The following is an 18,264-nucleotide window of genomic DNA, read 5'->3' as shown; positions in this document are numbered from 1 at the left end:
CAATTGAGAGAAGCGCTGCTGCTGCTGCTGCTGCGGAGCCGCCGGAGCTCGCGGCTGTTCCTCTGTTGCTCCCGCGAACCCAACGGAGGAGCCGCCTTGCGCCCCAAGGAACGAAAGAGAGAAACAAACAAATCACACCCCAAAGTCATTCCTATTAGAGAAGTAACCAAAGAAAACAATGTAGCAATAACGAAGACTGTTGGCTTCTGGCTTCTTTCTTCTTTGCATGAGACCAAGCATTTCATGGGGAACAATTGCCTCTTCTGACAATTTTGCCAGAGTGGACAGGAGCAGAGCATTTACTTTTCAAGTAGAAAAGGGAAATCGTGTCAGTAATGTCATCTCTTTTCATCCTCTGTTGACACAGTTGCAGGCTGCCAAAAGACATGGTCTGCAGTGTGGAACTTGGGGCCAAGTTTCCTTTTCTGCCAGAGGATGAGGAGGGGAAGTATCCCAGAATCATGGAGTCGTTGCATGGTTTGGCTTGGAAGGGATCTGGAAAATCCCATGGCTGCAACCCCCCTGCTGTGGCTGGGGACCCCTTGCACTGGACCGGCTTGTCTAGAGCTCCATGCAGCCTGGCCTTGAACACTGTCAGGGACGGGACATGCCCACCTTCTCTGGGCAACCTGTTCCAGGAGAGCCTTTTTTCTGAATCCCTTACCTAAACCTAATCTCTCTCCATTTGGATCCATGCTCCCTTGTCCTGTCCCTGCCTGCCCCCGTACAAAGTCCCTGTCCAGCTTTCTTGTGTGTTGCCCTCAGGTACTGGAAGGCCACAGCTGGATCAAGGCTGGGTCTCTTTCCCAGGCTGAAGAAGCCGAGCTGTGTCAGCCTTTCCTTGCAGGAGAGGAGCTGCAGCCCCGGCACCATCTGGGTGTCCCTGCTGGGCCCGGCTGCAGCGTGTCCACGTCCTTGCCGTCCGTGCCGGGGAGGCCGGCAGAGGCGGAGGCAGCGCTGCAGGTGCAGGGTCAGCGGCGGGGAGGAGACCCGGCCCTGGCAGCGGCTCCGGGAGCAGCGATCGGCGCTGGGCCGCCCGCACTGCAGAGAGCCGGGGCCCTTGTGCCTGCCCTTGTGCCCAGGGCGCCTTTCCCCGCCGCCCGCCCGCCCGCCCGCTCGGGGGAAATGCCCCCTGTGCCGCCCCTCAGGGCCGCCCCTCGCCGCTGCCCCGGGCGCTCCCGGCGCCGCCTGGAGGGGCCCAGGCCTCGGCCTCACCCTCCTCAGCCCAAGGCCTGGAAAAGCAGATTCAAACACCCACCCAGAAAGTGCCCCAGGATGCCAAGGTCAATCTTTTGTCACCAGCACGGCTTTGCTATCAGAGTCTGGACGGGAGTAGAAAATCACCAGGGGAAAAGAGCATGAACAAGTTCTGCCTTGGCACTACCTCAAGCTGTGGGGTACCAGTTGTTGGTTTCACTGGCTCTGGATTGAAGGCACTTGAGACAGTAATTCATGTTCAGACTCAAGTGTTTATTATTTCTTATCGGTAAAACAGCCTCATTACTGGGAGTTCAGCAGCTTTTCATTAGAAGGCACAAAATGGCCAACAATCTCTTGTTCCAAGGTCTTTTAAGACTAAACTATCCAATTAGGAACTGACACCTAGATTATTTTCCCTTTTAACCTAATAACTGATCCCAAAGAGCCTGCAATGTGGAATTTCTGCCCAATTACAAAAAGCCACCCAAACCCATGAAGAAGAAGGAAGAAGCATGAAGAAAAAACCCAGGACGAAATACTGTGCCCTCCATTTTGCTTCCATCCACAACATACTAAAAATCCCAAAACCTCAATTTCTCAGAGTCAGAGTGAACCAAAGCCCAAAAACTGGAGGTGATAAGAATGGACTAAAACCACAACCAAGGAATCAGCATCGCCCTGAAATACCTTTCCCCTTACATCAGCCTGGTGCATATTCATAGAGCCTCATGCATATCCATCAACTACTTTACATATTCCAGGAATGATTTTACATGGCCCCTCCCTGGGTCTGCCTTTTCAGAGCATGTGTGTTTCTTGGCTGTGGTTTTGGCTCCTTCTCTTTATCACCTCCAGGTTTTGGGCCTTGGTGCACTCTGCCTTCAGACGGGGAGTGCTGATAGTTGGCAGATCTGTACAGGTGTCCTCATCCAGTGTGCATTGGATGTTATCCCATCCAAGCTGGCAGTTTAACACAAGCAGCTATTTCACTGATTAATAACAGAAATAAAAACTACATAACAAAGTTACTTTCAGAAACAGTCCCAGTCCATATTTGATCCCAGTCCAGTTGATCTCAGTCTGTGTGGTCCTGATCCATATGGTCCCAGCCTGTGCAGCCCCAATCCAAAGGATCCAAGCCCATATTTGATCCCAGTCCAGGTGATCCTAGCCCATCTTTGATCCCAGTCTGTGGGGTCCTGCACACACTCCCTGGGTCTGGAATTCCAGTTCCCAGCCAGGAAAAAATGTTCCTGCCCTTGAACTTCCTTCCTATCCCCTCAACAAATTGCAATAAAATTATAAACAAAGAAATAATAATTGAAATTAAATAAATTATAATTAAAAAAATCTCAACTCTTCTTTACAATACTCCAACTATGATTTAACTCAAACCAAAAATAACTATTACTATAATATTACCAATGCATATAAATAAACAAATTATATATCAAGAAATCCCTTTTGAAAATTTTAACTCGATGACCAATGTACTTTAGATAAAAATATCTAAAGAAAGTAACAAGCAATCTAACACCTCTTAGTTAAACAATTCATATTACAAATATACTAAACACAAAACCAAACACCACTATAATTTCTCAGACATTTCAACCAAACAATTAAACTTTAATAACATCCTTAAGTACTCTTGAAAAATTAAAATTATTTTTAAAGAATTAATTGTGTGTGGGTGGTTTTATTTCAATATTGGTTTTTGGATTGTTTGGGTTAGATGAATTAAAAAATGGGATTTTTATAGGAATTGAATCAGCTGAGAAGGTGGCACTCTGCAAACAGAATTGACTGAAAATAAATGGGACAGAAATCAGTAACTCTGAAAGTTTTATTTGCTATCAAATACAACCCACACACCCAGCCCCACACAATCCCAATCCCATTGCTCCAAATTGGGATCCCACTTCTCCCAATCTCCTTCCAACCCCATCTCACCCTGGTGGCTGTGGAATGGATTGAGTTTGGCATGGGATTGAGTTTTTTTGAGGAGGGAACAAGGAATTTAAGGTAGGATTGAGCCTTTTTGGGTTAACATTCAGTTATTTTCAATGGAATTTGAGTGGTTTTGAGGTGACTGTTCCATCCCTCCGGACTTTTGGAGGACAGAGAGATGGAGAAGAGAAAAAAATTCAGGCCAAACCAAAAGAGAAGCAGCCAGGTGTGTTCCCAACATGGATCACAGGGAATGTGAGTGACCAGGGCTGTGCCCAAAGTGCCTCCTCCAGTGGGGGATGGAGCTGGAGCAGCGCACGAAGCTCTTCCCGCACTCGGGGCACTCGCAGGGCTTCCCTTACCGGTGCCTCCGTTGGTGTCGGGTCAAGTGAGAGCTCCTGGAGAAGCTCTTCCCACACTGGGGACACTCGTAGGGCCTCTCCCCGGTGTGGATGCGCCGGTGGGTGACGAGGTGGGAGTTGTGCTTGAATCCCTTCCCACAGTCGGGGCATTGGAAGGGCCTCTCCTCTGTGTGACTCTGATAGTGCAGGAGAAGATGGGACCTGGTCTGAAACCTCTTCCCACACTTGGAGCACTCATAGGGCCTCTCCCCAGTGTGGGTGCTCTGGTGCCTGATCAGGCTGGAGCTCTGGCTGAAGCTCTTCCCACACTCCCCACACTCGTAGGGCCTCTCCCCAGTGTGGGTCCTCTGGTGGCTGATCAGGTGGGAGCTCTGGCTGAAGCTCTTCCCACACTCCCCACACTCGTAGGGCCGTTCCCCAGTGTGGATCCTCTGGTGCACGATCACCTCGGAGTTCCACCTGAAGCTCTTCCCACACTCCACGCACGTGTGGGGCTTCTCCCCATCATGGAGCTGCTCATGGAGCACCAGCTCCGAGCTCTGCCTCCATCTCCGGCCGCCTTCCCGGCCCAGGCTGCCTCTTTCCCCCTCAGATCCCCGCCATCTGCGTTTGCAGCCCCTCCTCGTGCAGCATCTCCGGGCCTTTTCCTCCCCGTTGGCTTCCTGCGCCGTGGAGCCGCTCAAAACGGCCTCTGCCACCAGGTTCTGCCGCGGGCATTTGTCCTCCCTGCTCTCCATGCTCAGCTCCTGCTCTGGGCGAGGAAGGACAAGGACAGCATGGGATTTGCCTCCGTGCCACAGGCAAGGGCAACGAGATCCCCCCAGGCCGTCTCTGGGGACGCACTGCCCCCTCTTGGCTCTCCCCATTTCGGGATGCCGGGGCTCTTTGGGCTCCCGGGCTCCCTTCTCCCCTCATTCTCTGCTCTGGGCTGCAGCGGCTCCAAGGAGTCCCCCCTGCCCCTCTCCAGGCTCTTGAGGCTCCCGCCAATGGCGGCGCTCCCCCCTCTCTGGCCTCCCCACTTTGGCCTCCTGGGGGACACAGGGCTCTGCTCCTCCAGGCTGCCTCTGCCGGCAGCCGCCACCGCCACCCCCAGATGTCCCCCCGTGGGGCCTTTTCCGCTCAGCCTTGGACTTCTTCATTCTCCAAACATCCCCCCAAAAACCCAACCCAGGGACCCCCCGGGATATCCGGGCCGGGCTCCCCCTCCCCGCTCACCTGCGCCATGGGGGGGGGGCGATGATCCCACAGGTGGGGGCTGCGAATTCAGGCAGGGCTCGAGACCGCGTGGCTCCCTCAGCTCAGCCTTGATCCGCCCTGGTCCCTCCTCTTCCTCTTCCTCCCGCTCCTCCTCTGTCCTATCTCCACCTCCCTCTCCTCCTCCCCCCTAACCCCGCCTCCTTCCCTGCTCTTTCTCCTCCCGCTCCTCCTCTTCTATCCCCCCCTCCTCCTCCTCCCCTGTCTTATCCCCACCCCCATCTCCTTTTCCATCCCGCCCCTTCCACTCCTTCTCCCCCTCCTCCCCCCTTACCCCGCCTCCTCCTCCCCCTCCATCCCTGCCCTTCCCTCCCTCCTCCTCCTCCCCCAGCAGCAGCCACACCCTCGGTGCCCCGTTCCCGCAGCCCTCGCAGCCCGCGGCAGCAGCGGCCATGGAGCCGGGACAGGTCGGCATGGGCAGCGCGGGGCTCTCGGCTGCTCCCAGCCGCTGCGGGCGGGGGAACCCGGCCCGGGCCAAAGGAGAGGCAAACTGGGCAAACTGGGGGCAGATCACAAAGCTAAGGATGCAGCAGAAAATGGAGCTGAAAGAGTTATTTTAATATTAACTCCAAACGAGGAAAAACTGGAAATTCCAAAGTTTAGGGAAGCCGAGAAAAAAGAATTAAACAAGATAGGAAATGAACAAGATAAATCAGGGTAATAGAAACTTCTACATGACTTAATAAAATGTGCTTGCTAGGAAAATATTAGAAGACGTGCATCAGAAACCCCACTGGCATACTCAAGTTTTGTGTGATCATTTTTTAAGGAATTTTGGGTGCACTGGGATTTTTGGTGTAGCAAAGCAAGTCACTGAAAGATGCTTAATTTGCCAAAGGATAAATAAAAAGGTGATGAGAAAAACAACATTAGGAGGTCATGAGTTAGCTCGTCGACCATTTCAAAATATCCAAGCAGACGTTGAGATTTGTTAGGTTCTGGATTTATTTGGAAAAAAACCCATTTAATCTAGAAGAAAGAGAATATGCCATATGTTAGACAGGAGATTTTAGGAGAATAAAAATCTTTGAAGTATCAGAAACAGCCGAGGAATAAACCAAGAAAATAAAAAGGGAAAATGAAAGGGAGGGGAACAAGAGGAAAAGTCAGAAAGAGAGTGGGATCCTCTGCAGCTCTTGCCCCCTCCGTTGGCGGCCGAGGCGCCTGTCCCGGGTCCCGGCTCGCTGCCCGCCTCAGCTCCGCCTGCCCCGGTTTCCATCCCAGGTGCGGGCTCACTGCCCAGGGCAGCTCCACCTGCCCCGGCGCTGGCGGTGAATTTGTGTGCCCTGGCCCCACTGCCCGGCCCGCGGCCGCTCTGCCGGCCATGCTGGGCAAGATGGGGTTGCTCTGTCCTGCCGCGTGGGCCGAGGTCACCGCGCCGACCGCACCGAGGGCGGGTCCCTGCCATCCCATCCCCGCCTGCCCTGCCCGTGCCAGCTGCGCTGGGCAGCGCCGCTGCTGCTGCCGGGGTCTCCCACCTGCCTTTTCTCTGCCGGGAGCTGCCGGATCAGCCGCCAGAAGCCATGTGGGGGCTGCCCACGCTCCGGCTCGGCCTCCACGGGAAGATCCCCCTCTGGCGATTCCGGCAGCAGACCCTGCCCACACTCCGACCGAGCCTCGGCGGGATATCCTCCCCTGACCCCTCCTGCTCTGAGTTACGTCCCCTTGGTAACCACAGCTCCTGCTGTTCATGGAAAATCCCTCTCTCTACAGGAAGCACCTTATCGAAACACTAGGAGCTCAGTTAAAAGGCAGCCCTCTCCAAATTCTTTCCCAAAACACGGGAGAAAGGCTACAGAAGCTAAAAAAGTGAAAGAGTTAGATGAAGGGATTGCTCTATTGCCGTTAAGAGAGGTTCCCAAGGCAGGGATGCGCTGCCCCGCCCCGCGGGAGCCACCGGCGCCCCTGCCGGCCGTGCCCGGAACTGCACCCAAGGGGAAAGCGCCGCGGCCGAAAGGCCGGGACCGGCTCCGGGCTCTGTTTGTTGTCACTGCCGGAGCTGTTGATACACACTACTATCATTATATTATACACACTAGTAAAGAACCGTTATTCCTAATCCCATGTCTTTGCCTGAGAGCCCCTTGATTTCACTATCCTAAAAATTAAGAGGGAGGGGCTTTGCATTCTCCATTCCAAGAGAGGCTTTTTCTGCCTTCCCAAGCAGACGCCTGTCTTGTAAAGCAAGACAAGCACCCACAGGCACTGAGGGGGTCTGCAGGAGGGGCAGAAGAAGGCCCTGCAGCACTTGGGCACAAAGGCCCAGCAGGTGAATGCAAGAAGGGAGCAGCAAAAGGCCAAGCTGAAGGCAAAGGCCAGGGCAGAGCTCCTACAGCCCCTGAGGGATCAGCCCCAGGGCCCAAGGGGGCCCCAGCACCCAGGGCACGGCTCGGCCACAAGCACCCGGCAGAGGCATTGCCCTCCTCGGCAGGGCACAGCCCACCCAAACAGCCCCTGGCAAGGAATCAGGGCTCCGGCTGCAGGGCACAAGGACACTGCAAGCAGAGACAGCAGCACCCTCAGGACCAGCAAGTCCAGCCCGTGATGGACATGGATTGGCAGGGCTGTCACAGCTCCCATCACACCAGGGACCCTCCACACTGGAGCCCTTGAGAACATTCAGGTGGGTCTGCATTGAGAGGAGGCATTTTCTGATGGACACAGGGGCCTCTCAATCTGCTCTGAATCTTAGACCTAAAGGGGAAAATAGTAAAGGAATATTTTAATTTTTAAGGGAATGAGTGGGAAAGATGAGCAGGTATGATTTGTTCAACCACTATTAGAAGCTGTGGCGGATAGGTTTGAAATAAATGAATTTCTTTTTCTTCCTCCTGTGATTGTAATTAACTAGGAAGGAGTTTGAGAGCTGGATTTTAATACTGTAAAAAGGGATACAGAGGCTAGTTCTGTTGTACCTCTGTGTCAAAAGTCTGACAAGGCCTATGCTGAAGTGAACCCAGAAGTGTGGGCAGCCCCAGGGAAATACAGAAAATTAGATATGGAGCCTCTACAAATTAAAGCAACCAGGATAGGCACTACCCTGTTCCAAGAGAGGGAAGGAAGGGCTCACAGCCTGGTATTGAGTCCCTGTTAAAGGCAGGGCTTTTGGAGCCAAGGATGTCTCCCTACAATACTCCTATCTTGCCAGTCAACAAACTGGATGGAGGGACACAAGGAGGAAACACAGAATTTTCAAGTGTTAAAATTAAGATTAACTGAGGCGAGTGGCCTGGGCCTTCCAGACAGGGAAAAAGAATTAGGGTTATAGGTGGACGTTAAACAGGGTCTTGCCAAAGGAATTCTTGTGCTAAAATGTTTAACCCAGTGGCCAGAGAGCAGCCTCATTGTCTGCAGAATTGTGCAGCCACAGCTTCCGTGGGAGCAGAGGCCTGAAAACTGATGACAACAGGAGGATCTCCTAGAGTTCAAGTCTGGCAGCAAGTTAAAGCTTTGACAACCAAAAGAGCCTCTCAATGGATGAGCAGGGCTCGGTGATTACAGTATGAAACTTGTTCAGTGGCACAGGAGGATTCAGAACTGAGGACAGGGCAAGGGTTTAACCCAGCCTCCTGTTTGAACAGCCTGGAGAGGGGCTGGCAAGGAACCCAGGACTGCACTCAAGGGACAGAGCTCCCGAGCCAGGCTGGGAGAGATTGATGGGACATTCCCTGGCCTGAGGGAGACAATGTGTTTGTGGATGGCTCTGCAAGGGCAGCAGAAGGGAAAAGAGCTACAAGACAGGCTGTTGTTAAGGAAGGGGAATCAGACAAAGCGCAGGTCACCGGCCCATGCTCAGCTCAACCCGCGGAGCTGTGGGTGCTTGTAAGAGCCTGGCACTGAAATGCCCTGAGCAGGAAGGCTTCAAAATCTTCTGCTGACACCATGGCACCTAACAGGGGGGCAAAAGCAATTCTGACTGCTTCAGCAAGCACTGGATCACTTATTAAACTATTTCTGAAAGAAATAATTCAAAGATAATGGATTGTGGAAGCAATAGATTCAGATGGGGAACTCATTTTACAGGAAAGACCCTTCAGGGGGTTATGGCAGCTTTAGGAATACAATGGGACCTCCATAACCCCTGGCAAGCCCAGAGCTCGGGTTGGGTAGAAAGAATGAATGGGGAAATAAAGAAACACCTTTGGAAGCCGGAGATGGAAACCAAGATGCCATGGGTACAGCTTTTGCCATTGGCTTTGGCAAGAAAAAGAGCCAGACCCAAGGCAGATATTCAATTATCTCCCTTGGAATTCATGTCTGGAATTCCTTACCTGGGCAATTCTCCACCTAGTGCAGGGTGGAAATAAGGGATGTAAATTTAAGGCAGGCTGTAGCCGGGATCCTGTCTCCTGTGGAATCTCTCCCCCAGGAAGCTGGGCTGGCACAGAGCCTGCCCTGGGACTTTGCTGTTGCCAACACCCAGCCAGGCCATCGGCTCCTGCCTAAGGAGTGCAAAGCAGCACCACTGGTGGCCAAGGGGCCCACGCCAAGTGTCCCTGAGGCCAGAAACAGCCGCCAGCACAGCTGAGCACGGGGGGACCCCTCAGCCTGGCCTCAGGGGCTCTGAAGCCCCGGAGATTTGCACTTCCCGCCCGCAGCAGGACCATGGGAGCCGCCCTGAGCCTGCCCTGAAGGCAACGCAGCAGCAGCCAGGGCTCCACAGCGGGCCAAGCCCCTGGGCCTGCCCACAGATCCTCTGCTCAAACCCTCGGGAATCCTGGCCACCCTCCCCTGGCACCTCCAGCCACTGCGGCCAAGCCTCGCTGCCGCTGCTGCAGCTCCAGCGCTGGCTGGGCCTGCACTGCCACAGCTGCTGGGGAGCACCGCGGCACAATTCCACCCTGGGGCTCACTCACACCCACACTCTGGGCTGCCTGCGACTGCACTGCTGCAAAATGTACCCATCCTGCTTCTTTTAAATCTTATTTCTCTGCTCAGAAAGGTTTCTCTACTCAAAGGTTTGCCTTTGGGAAAGAAATTGTAAAGGTTTTATTTAAGGGGTTCCCAGTCTGTTCGGATGTTAAACTCATCTCCACCACTCAATGGAGACGAGTTTAACATCCGAACAGACTGGGAATAGCCCAAAAGACACCCACAGAGATAAGGACCAGCAACAAAACATCAACGCCCCGCAGCAAACAGCAACCAACAGCTACCCCAGACACTGCCCCCGGCACAGCTGGAGACACCTGGTCTGGAAAAGGCTGAGAAGGAAATCCAGGAGTGTGGACGGAATTCACAGCAGAGGGGAAGAAATCCGAGTCTAATAGGAAACCAAACACTAAAAACTTACACGACTTGGAAGCAATGAACATTAAAGCAGTGGATTTAGATTGGTTCAGACTAGGTAAAGTTTAGGAAAAATCGAGTAAAACTGACATGTCATAGAATGATGTTTTCTGCACAGCCGGGCTATGTGTGGATGAAAGTATTTCTGTTGCACATCCTGGCCAGAACCAAGTAATGCCTTGACTCACACTAAAGAGATTCTTGGAGAGTTTTTGTTTTCCCTACAGTTTCAGTGATAAGATTACAACATGAGAAACATTTTTTATAATAATCCTACTTTATATTGTCAGGTAGGTTTGGGACAGAAGGGTGAGAATCAATTTTTGGTCTGGGTTTTTCCATGTTCGCCTTTATGTTGCATTTTGCAAAATTGAAGAGCTTTAACCGTGATACTTTTAACTCTTAAATAGTTCATACTTTTTTTAAAAAAAGCAGGGTGAAGCTGCAAAGGGAAACAGCAAATGGAGAATGTTGGGAAAACTTTACTATAAATAAATGGGGGGGAATTGAGATGAGGGACTACATTTTGTTCGTCATGAAAAAGAGACCAGTGTGTTACAAGAGTTGTCTGCTGACTATTTCTGTACTACTTCATGAGATATGAGCCACAAGGATACCAGGGAAGGGGTTGCAGGAGCCCACACATAGTCCCACCCAGCAAATGGTACAAACAGATAACTCACAGAAATAACGACCAGGGAAAGGCTGGGGAAAGGGCAGGGGCAGATAAACACCCAGCAGGGAAACCTTTCCCGCTGACAAATGGTACAAGCAGATAACTCACAGAGATAACGACCAGGGAAAAGCTGGGGAAGGGGCAGGGGCAGATAAACAGTCTGCAAGGCAGGATATTTGCTTGCTTAAGCTTGATAGGGCACAGTTTGCAAGGCAGGACATTTGCTTGCTTAAGCTTGATAGGGCACATATTGCATTAATCATAAGATTTTGGTAATTTTCCACGGAGAAGTCACCAAATAAGGACATAGGGTTAAGAAGACGCAGCTGAGGAAGACTCCGCAGCCTTTATCACCGACCACCAGGAGACAGAAGGATGACCCCCTAGCAACAACCAGCGCAGGTGCAGAGAACTCCGAGATAACATGGACTCCTGAAGGATGGAGAGGATAAAAGGACTGAATCAGAAACTTGTTGGGGCGGCAGTTGGTGGAGCTGAGACTCCCCTGTCGCCCAGCTCTGAGCCTTTGCTTACGTAGTATAACTGCTTCAATAATTAATAAATTCTTTGATTGGAAATTACTCGTTTTGAGTCAATTTTATAACAGTTTGGTGCCGTGACTCGGATGAGAGTTTGGATCGGGTAAGATCTACCCAGAGTGGGGGGCGCCTCATCCAGTGCTTTCTGGGTGGCCCCTCTGGGAGAACCTCCGCCACTCTCACTGACGACCCTAAAATATATACTAGTAAGCAAACGGGACAAATTATACCGGTGAACCCCTTAATAATCTGTGCACGGAGTATGGACGAAGACGCAGGACGTGTAAGTATAAAAAAGAATCCGTTCGGGCGGGGTTGGGATCCCGGAGTGTGGCGGTGGACAAGTGTGAATGAGAGGAGGGCCGGCAGCCGGACTCTCCAAGTGCGTGCGGACCCTTGAGTAGTGCGGTTCCCGTAGACCCGCGAGGGCTCGGGCCACAAAAAAGGGGAAGTGAAAGGAATTTGAGAGGGAAAGAAGGCACTCCGGACGAATGGGGCAGGGGAAAAGCAAGACCCCAACCCAAGTCAAACTCCCCCCCATTCCAAGGGACAGCCCCCTAGGATTCATGCTTAGTAATTGGAAGCATTACCCGGAGACCGAGACTAAGGATAGGGCCAGAATGATACATTATTGCATGGAAGTATGGGGTGGGAAAGAGATTTCCAAAAAAGTTTTTTGGCCCGTGTTTGGATCATCTGAAGACTGGGTTCGACAGGACTTGAACCTATGGGTAAATTCTAAAGAGCCCTTCTCGTAAGAGGAGAGTGATTATGCCAAAATATGGGTAGCAAGACCCGAAGTGTATGTTTTCCAATTAAGAGAAGGGAAAGGAGATCCGGACAAAAAGGGGAAGAGGGACAATCATTTGGGCGACTTAATTATAGCACCGCCCCCATATGTCCCACCGCTAGCACCCAATGCCCCACCACCTCCACAACCACCTGCACCGAACAATGATGAAGAGGGTAACCAAGGGGAGGTTAACCAAACCGGTTACCAAGGCCCGATTACAAGGAGCCGCAGTAGGGTTGAGACGGGGTTATTCCCTCTACGGGAGATGCCCATGGGTGGACCACAGGCGGGTATAGGATTTATTACTGTCCCCTTGAGTTCGGCAGATGTACGAGACTTTAAGAAGGACATGGGACATTTATTAGAGGACCCTTTTGGGGTAGCCGAGAGGGTCGACCAGTTCTTAGGACCAAACATCTATACCTGGGAAGAAATGCAGTCCATTTTGGGCATTCTGTTCTCTACTGAAGAACGGAATATGATAAGAAGGGAAGGAATGTGTATTTGGGACACGCAGCATGTCCAAGGCCCGGCTGCGGATGCTAAATGGCCCCTACAGAACCCCCATTGGGACCACCAAAATGCGGCACATAGAACACATATGCAGGATTTAAGGACAATAATTATTCAGGGGATTAGGGACTCAGTCCCGAGGGGGCAAAATATAGATCGGGCATTCAACGATAGGCAAAAGAAGGACGAGTCGCCTACGGAATGGCTCGAGAGATTACGGAGGAACTTACGATTGTACTCCGGAATGGACCCCGATAGCCAAACTTCACAGTCAATGCTGAAAGTCCATTTCGTTTTAAAATCGTGGGACAACATAAAGAAGAAAATCCAGAAATTAGAGGACTGGCAGGACAGGGGGCTGGATGAACTGCTTAGGGAGGCACAGAAAGTATATGTCCGTAGGGACGACGAAAGGGACCGCAGACAAGTAAGGTTGATGGTCGCAGCAACAGGTGGGGGGAGGTACCAAAGAGAAGGGCGAAAGGGAGGTTTGAGTGAACAAAAAGAGAAAAGTATAGGGGAGTCAGAAGGGGTGAAGGTGTGTTTTTATTGCGGAAAAAAAGGGCATTTTAAGCGAGAATGTAGAGTCCGAATCAGAGACGAGAAGCAGTTCCAAATGGACTAGGGGGGTCAGGGGCTCTATTTGGTGGGGACCCGGAAAAATCATAAAGAGCCCTTGATAAAAATTAAAGTGGGTCCCCACAACCAAGAAATTGAATTCTTGGTAGATATGGGGGCAGAAAGATCCACGGTACAGAACCTACCAAAAGGATGTACCATCTCTAAAGAAACTGCCACTGTCATAGGGGCAAAAGGGGAACCTTTTGAAGTACAAATCATAAAAAATGTGACTATAGAATCAGGATCCAAAATAGGGATGGGAAATCTATTATTGGTACCCGAGTCAGATTATAATCTGCTCGGGCGAGACATGATTATAGAATTAGGGATTAGTATAGGTGTAGATAATAAGGAATTAAAAATTAAATTATGCCCTTTAAGGGTAGAAGATGAAAAGCAAATTAACCCCGAAGTCTGGTACACGCCTGAGAGCGTGGGACAGCTAAAAATCACTCCATTTTCGGTAACTATCAAAAATCCGGATGTCCCCGTCCGAATTAAGCAATACCCATTATCCCCAGAAGGGAGACGAGGATTAAAACCAGAAATAGAAAGGTTGTTGAATAATGGATTGTTAGAACCCTGTATGTCTCCGTTCAATACTCCCATCCTACCAGTTAAAAAGCCAAACGGCACCTATCGATTGGTGCATGATTTAAGGGAAATAAACAAGCGAACTGTAGCCCGGTTCCCGGTGGTGGCAAATCCTTATACCCTCTTGACTAAACTGGGGCCTGAGAATTTATGGTACAGTGTTATAGATCTCAAAGATGCCTTTTGGGCATGCCCTTTGGCTAAAGAAAGCCGGGATTATTTTGCATTTGAATGGGAAGACCCCGATACGGGAAGGAGACAACAATTAAGATGGATGGTACTCCCTCAAGGATTCACTGAGTCCCCTAATCTCTTCGGGCAGGCTTTAGAGCAAATTTTACAGGATTACCAAGTGGGGCCAGGGGTTACATTAATCCAATACGTAGATGATCTACTCCTGGCGGGGCAGCAGGAAGAGAATGTACGGAAAGAAAGTATTAAGTTATTGAACTTTTTAGGCTTAAAGGGATTGAAAGTCTCCAAGGCAAAACTACAATTTGTCGAAGAAGAAGTAAAATACCTAGGCCATTATCTAAAGAAAGGAGAGAAGAGAATAGACCCCGAACGAATACAGGCGATTTTAGCATTACCAATTCCAAGAAATAAGAGACAAATCAGGCAAATACTTGGACTAACTGGTTATTGTCGACAATGGATTGAAAACTACAGTAGTAAGGCGACTTTCTTGTATCAGAAACTTACTCAAGAGGGACTCCTAAAATGGGATCAGGAGGACACCGAAAGGCTGCAAGAGCTTAAAGAGAGCCTAATCCATGCCCCGGTATTAAGTTTACCTAATACTAATAGACCCTTCCTTTTGTTCATAAACGTAGACAAGGGGGTCGTGTATGGGGTCCTTACTCAAGAATGGGCAGAGAAAAGGAAACCGGTGGCTTATCTATCAAAGATCTTGGACCCAGTAAGCAGAGGATGGCCTACGTGCTTACAAGCAATTGTAGGATGTGCTCTTTTGGTAGAAGAAGCCCGGAAAATTACATTTAATAGCAGCCTGAAAGTGCTGTCCCCCCATAACATACGGGGAGTCTTACAGCAAAAGGCTGAAAAATGGATCTCAGATGCAAGGCTTCTAAAATATGAAGGAATACTAATTGAGGCTCCAAATTTAACTCTAGAAACTACTAATATCCAAAATCCAGCTTCCTTCTTATATGGAGGACCAGAAGAAGCACTAACACATGATTGTATAGTGACTATAGAAGAACAGACAAAAATCAGACCAGATTTGGAAGAAGAAGAATTGGAAAAAGGAGAAAGACTGTTTGTGGATGGATCCTCCAGAGTAGTTGAGGGAAGGAGAAAATCAGGATATGCTATCATAAGGGGACCCAACCTGGAAGTGATAGAATCGGGACCCCTTAGTGGATCCTGGTCCACCCAAGCATGTGAACTATATGCTGTACTACGAGCCCTGGAATGGTTAACAGGAAAAGATGGGACTATTTTTACGGACTCGAAATATAGCTATGGGGTAGTCCATACATTTGGCAAGATATGGGAGGAAAGAGGACTAATAAATTCACAAGGGAAAGGTTTAGTTCACCGTAAATTAATATTAGACGTGCTCAGTGCCCTACGAAAACCCCGAAAAATAGCTATAGTTCACCTGAAAGGTCACCAGAAAGGACTGGATTTGAGAAGTAGGGGAAATAATGCAGCTGACCAGGAGGCTAAACGGGCTGCCCTGAGACTCCTCACTTTGCAGGAAAACAGAACACTCCCAAACGCCAGAACCTGACCCCGACATCAAGTTTAATAAAGAGGAAGAGAATAAAATACAAAAACTAGGAGCTAAAAGGGATGCACAAGGAGCATGGAAATTAGCAGATGGCAGAGAAATAATACCCAGAGCATTGGCACATAGATTATTGACTAAGATACATCAAAAAACACATTGGGCATCACAGGGACTGGTAGATTATTTTGCTGCAAAGTATGTGAGTGTGGGAATCTGGGACATTGCCAAACAAGTAACCAGAGGATGCCTAATTTGCTTACAAGTAAATAGAAAAAATTTGAGAAAATTACCGGAGGGAGGCCGACCGCTAGCGAAAAGGCCTTTCTCCCACATTCAGATAGATTTCACCGAGCTCCCCAAAGTAGGGAGAACCAAATATTTATTGGTCTTGGTGGACCACCTAACACATTTTGTGGAAGCCTTCCCAACCGTAAGAGAAACAGCCAAAGTAGTTACGAAAATATTGATGGAAGAGATAATCCCAAGATACGGGGTCCCAGAAGTCATTGACTCAGATAGAGGGCCGCATTTTATTTCCCAAGTTACCCAAAACTTAGCAACAGCTCTGGGCATACGGTGGGAACAACATGCCCCCTGGCATCCCCAGAGCTCTGGACGAGTTGAACGAATGAATGGGGAAATAAAAAAGCAATTGACCAAACTGGTAGCAGAAACCAATTTGACCTGGGTTAAATGTATTCCTCTAGCGTTGCTAAATATAAGAACAAGACCTAGAGCTGATTTAGGGGTATCACCCTTTGAAATGATGTATGGGATGCCGTATAACCTAGAAAATCCTAACAAACATCCTGTCATTAATGACACATGTACGCAAAAATATTTGGTGGAATTGACAAAGTACAGAAAGGCATTATGGGAAAAAGGTATGTTAGCACAACGGCCTCCTTTAGATTTTATCTTACACCAGGTACAGCCAGGAGATTGGGTGCTCGTGAAAAGCTGGAAAGAAAACCCCTTGACTCCAAGGTGGGAAGGACCGTTCCAAGTACTCCTCACCACAGAAGCAGCCATACGAACCGCTGAAAAAGGATGGACTCATGCTAGTCGCATAAAAGGACCGGTAAAACCCCCTCACAGCTGGGAGGTTTGCAGTCTCCCGGGAGAAACCAAATTAAAGCTGAAACGAACTGATAAATGATTTGGATAATAATCTGGGTTGGAGATAACCATTATCTCCAAACCCACCTAATAGGGAATCGGGAGGCTCTTGGATATTGCAAACTCTTAGAGGACGAGTTGAGAAAGCCCTACTTTAAGTCCCCGAGATTAGAACATAAAGGGCACACATGGGAGGGGGAAAAAGCACAAAACAAAGATATTAGGTTAAAGTGTAACTGGTTAGATTGTGACTGTCACCCCCTTGTATGCTTTTCCTGTAAATTGTGTCACGAACCTTGGTGGTCTCATTGTCGGAGAGGTAGAACACCTAGGGGAATTTGTACGCCGTGCTATGAGAAAGAGAGGAGACTAACTTCTATCATTCTTAGTAGCAGAGTTGCTACGGGGGAGGTAAAGCTTGGATCTGACGAGTGGTGGGAAACCTTTTCCAAAGGGGTAAATCCTGATCGGTTCTGCTACCACCCTAACGAACCGATCCCCTTTCTCCTGGACATCCTGGAAGTGGTGTGTTGGAAGAAAGCCCCCAATTTGCGGCGTGACCTCTCATTAATAAAAGCTGATAACTGGGCCGCCAGTGCTAAAAAGTGGAAACGGGAGGTTTATCCGGCTCCTGAAGAATACCCCTGCTGCCGAGAAGATGGTAAACCCCGAGGCTCGCAGCAACCGAGTCGTCGGGCGAGGCAGAGAGGTAATAACCAGTGGAGTCCGTCGGAAGCCCCGACCCCCATATGGGATGTCCAGGAAATGTTGGCCGTCCTGCCCCAGGATTGGTAACCCACCACTGGGGAAACCAAAGGTAAAATTCAACCTGAGCTCCGACAATGACAGCCCCAAATTACAAGCCTTAATTCTTTTCTGGTGCATCGTAACAAGTTCAGGGGCAGAAGGGTATTCACATCAACCCTTCAAATGGTCACTGATTAGATGGGAAGACCAGTATGTTATCCAGACCAAAATCACGTCTGGCGCACCCAGCTTTTTATGTACTTTGTGTGATTTAATACCTGTAAATCCATGTTTAAATCAGTTTGGATATTATTTTTGTCCAAGCTCAAACCCAGGAAAAGGGTATTGTAACTATCCAGGACACTTTTACTGTGCTTATTGGGACTGTGTATCAGTAAGCTCCTTTGGGGGGAACGAGGACGGGTTTATCAGAACTGGATGGGGTCCATACGGGTGTACACAGCCCACTTCCACATATACCCAGAAAGAAGGAGGGTTAGATGGAACATGCAATATGATTTACATTAATGTGACAAAACCACATGACCAAGTCTGGTTATTAGGGAAAATGTGGGGAGCCCGATTATGGGAACCAGGGACAGACAGAGGGGGGCACTTTATAATCCAAAAGACAACCGTGCCACACGACCCCGAACCAATTGGACCAAACCAGGCGATAGCTGGAGAACTAACGCTAGGAGAAAATAATGGAAATGAATCAGAAACAGCCCCAACCACTAGTTTTCCAGAAATGTATAAGCAAAACTTTACTGATTCGACCCGAGGACCTGAAAACCCGGGAGAAGGGGACTTGTGGAAAATATTACAGGCCACTTTCCTAGTCCTGAATG

At 49.7% G+C, this 18,264-nt stretch overlaps 1 protein-coding gene and 1 pseudogene across 1 annotated transcript; one reads left to right on the top strand and one right to left on the bottom strand.

Moving 5' to 3' along the window:
• LOC139605190 (zinc finger protein 850-like) overlaps positions 1-18,264 on the top strand; it is a 273,898-nt pseudogene that overhangs the window by 241,631 nt on the left and 14,003 nt on the right.
• On the bottom strand, positions 3,033-4,921 carry LOC139605222 (zinc finger protein 239-like). Its single transcript, XM_071456575.1, has 2 exons — positions 4,728-4,921; positions 3,033-4,263 (listed from the first exon to the last, which is right to left on the bottom strand). The coding sequence occupies exon 2, from the start codon at positions 4,247-4,249 to the stop codon at positions 3,509-3,511; it is 741 nt and encodes a 246-aa protein (XP_071312676.1). The 5' UTR covers positions 4,250-4,263; positions 4,728-4,921; the 3' UTR covers positions 3,033-3,508.

This window comes from Agelaius tricolor, unplaced genomic scaffold (genome assembly GCF_023055355.1).
Source record: "Agelaius tricolor isolate 1412-34295 unplaced genomic scaffold, bAgeTri1.0.p SCAF_61, whole genome shotgun sequence".
NCBI classification, from domain to species: Eukaryota; Metazoa; Chordata; class Aves; order Passeriformes; family Icteridae; genus Agelaius; species Agelaius tricolor.
This window is presented reverse-complemented; position numbering and strand designations above follow the sequence as displayed.

Excerpts from the sequence above, each read along its gene's own strand:
- LOC139605222 (XM_071456575.1), bottom strand. The coding sequence starts at position 4,249 with ATGGAGAGCAGGGAGGACAAATGCCCGCGGCAGAACCTGGTGGCAGAG.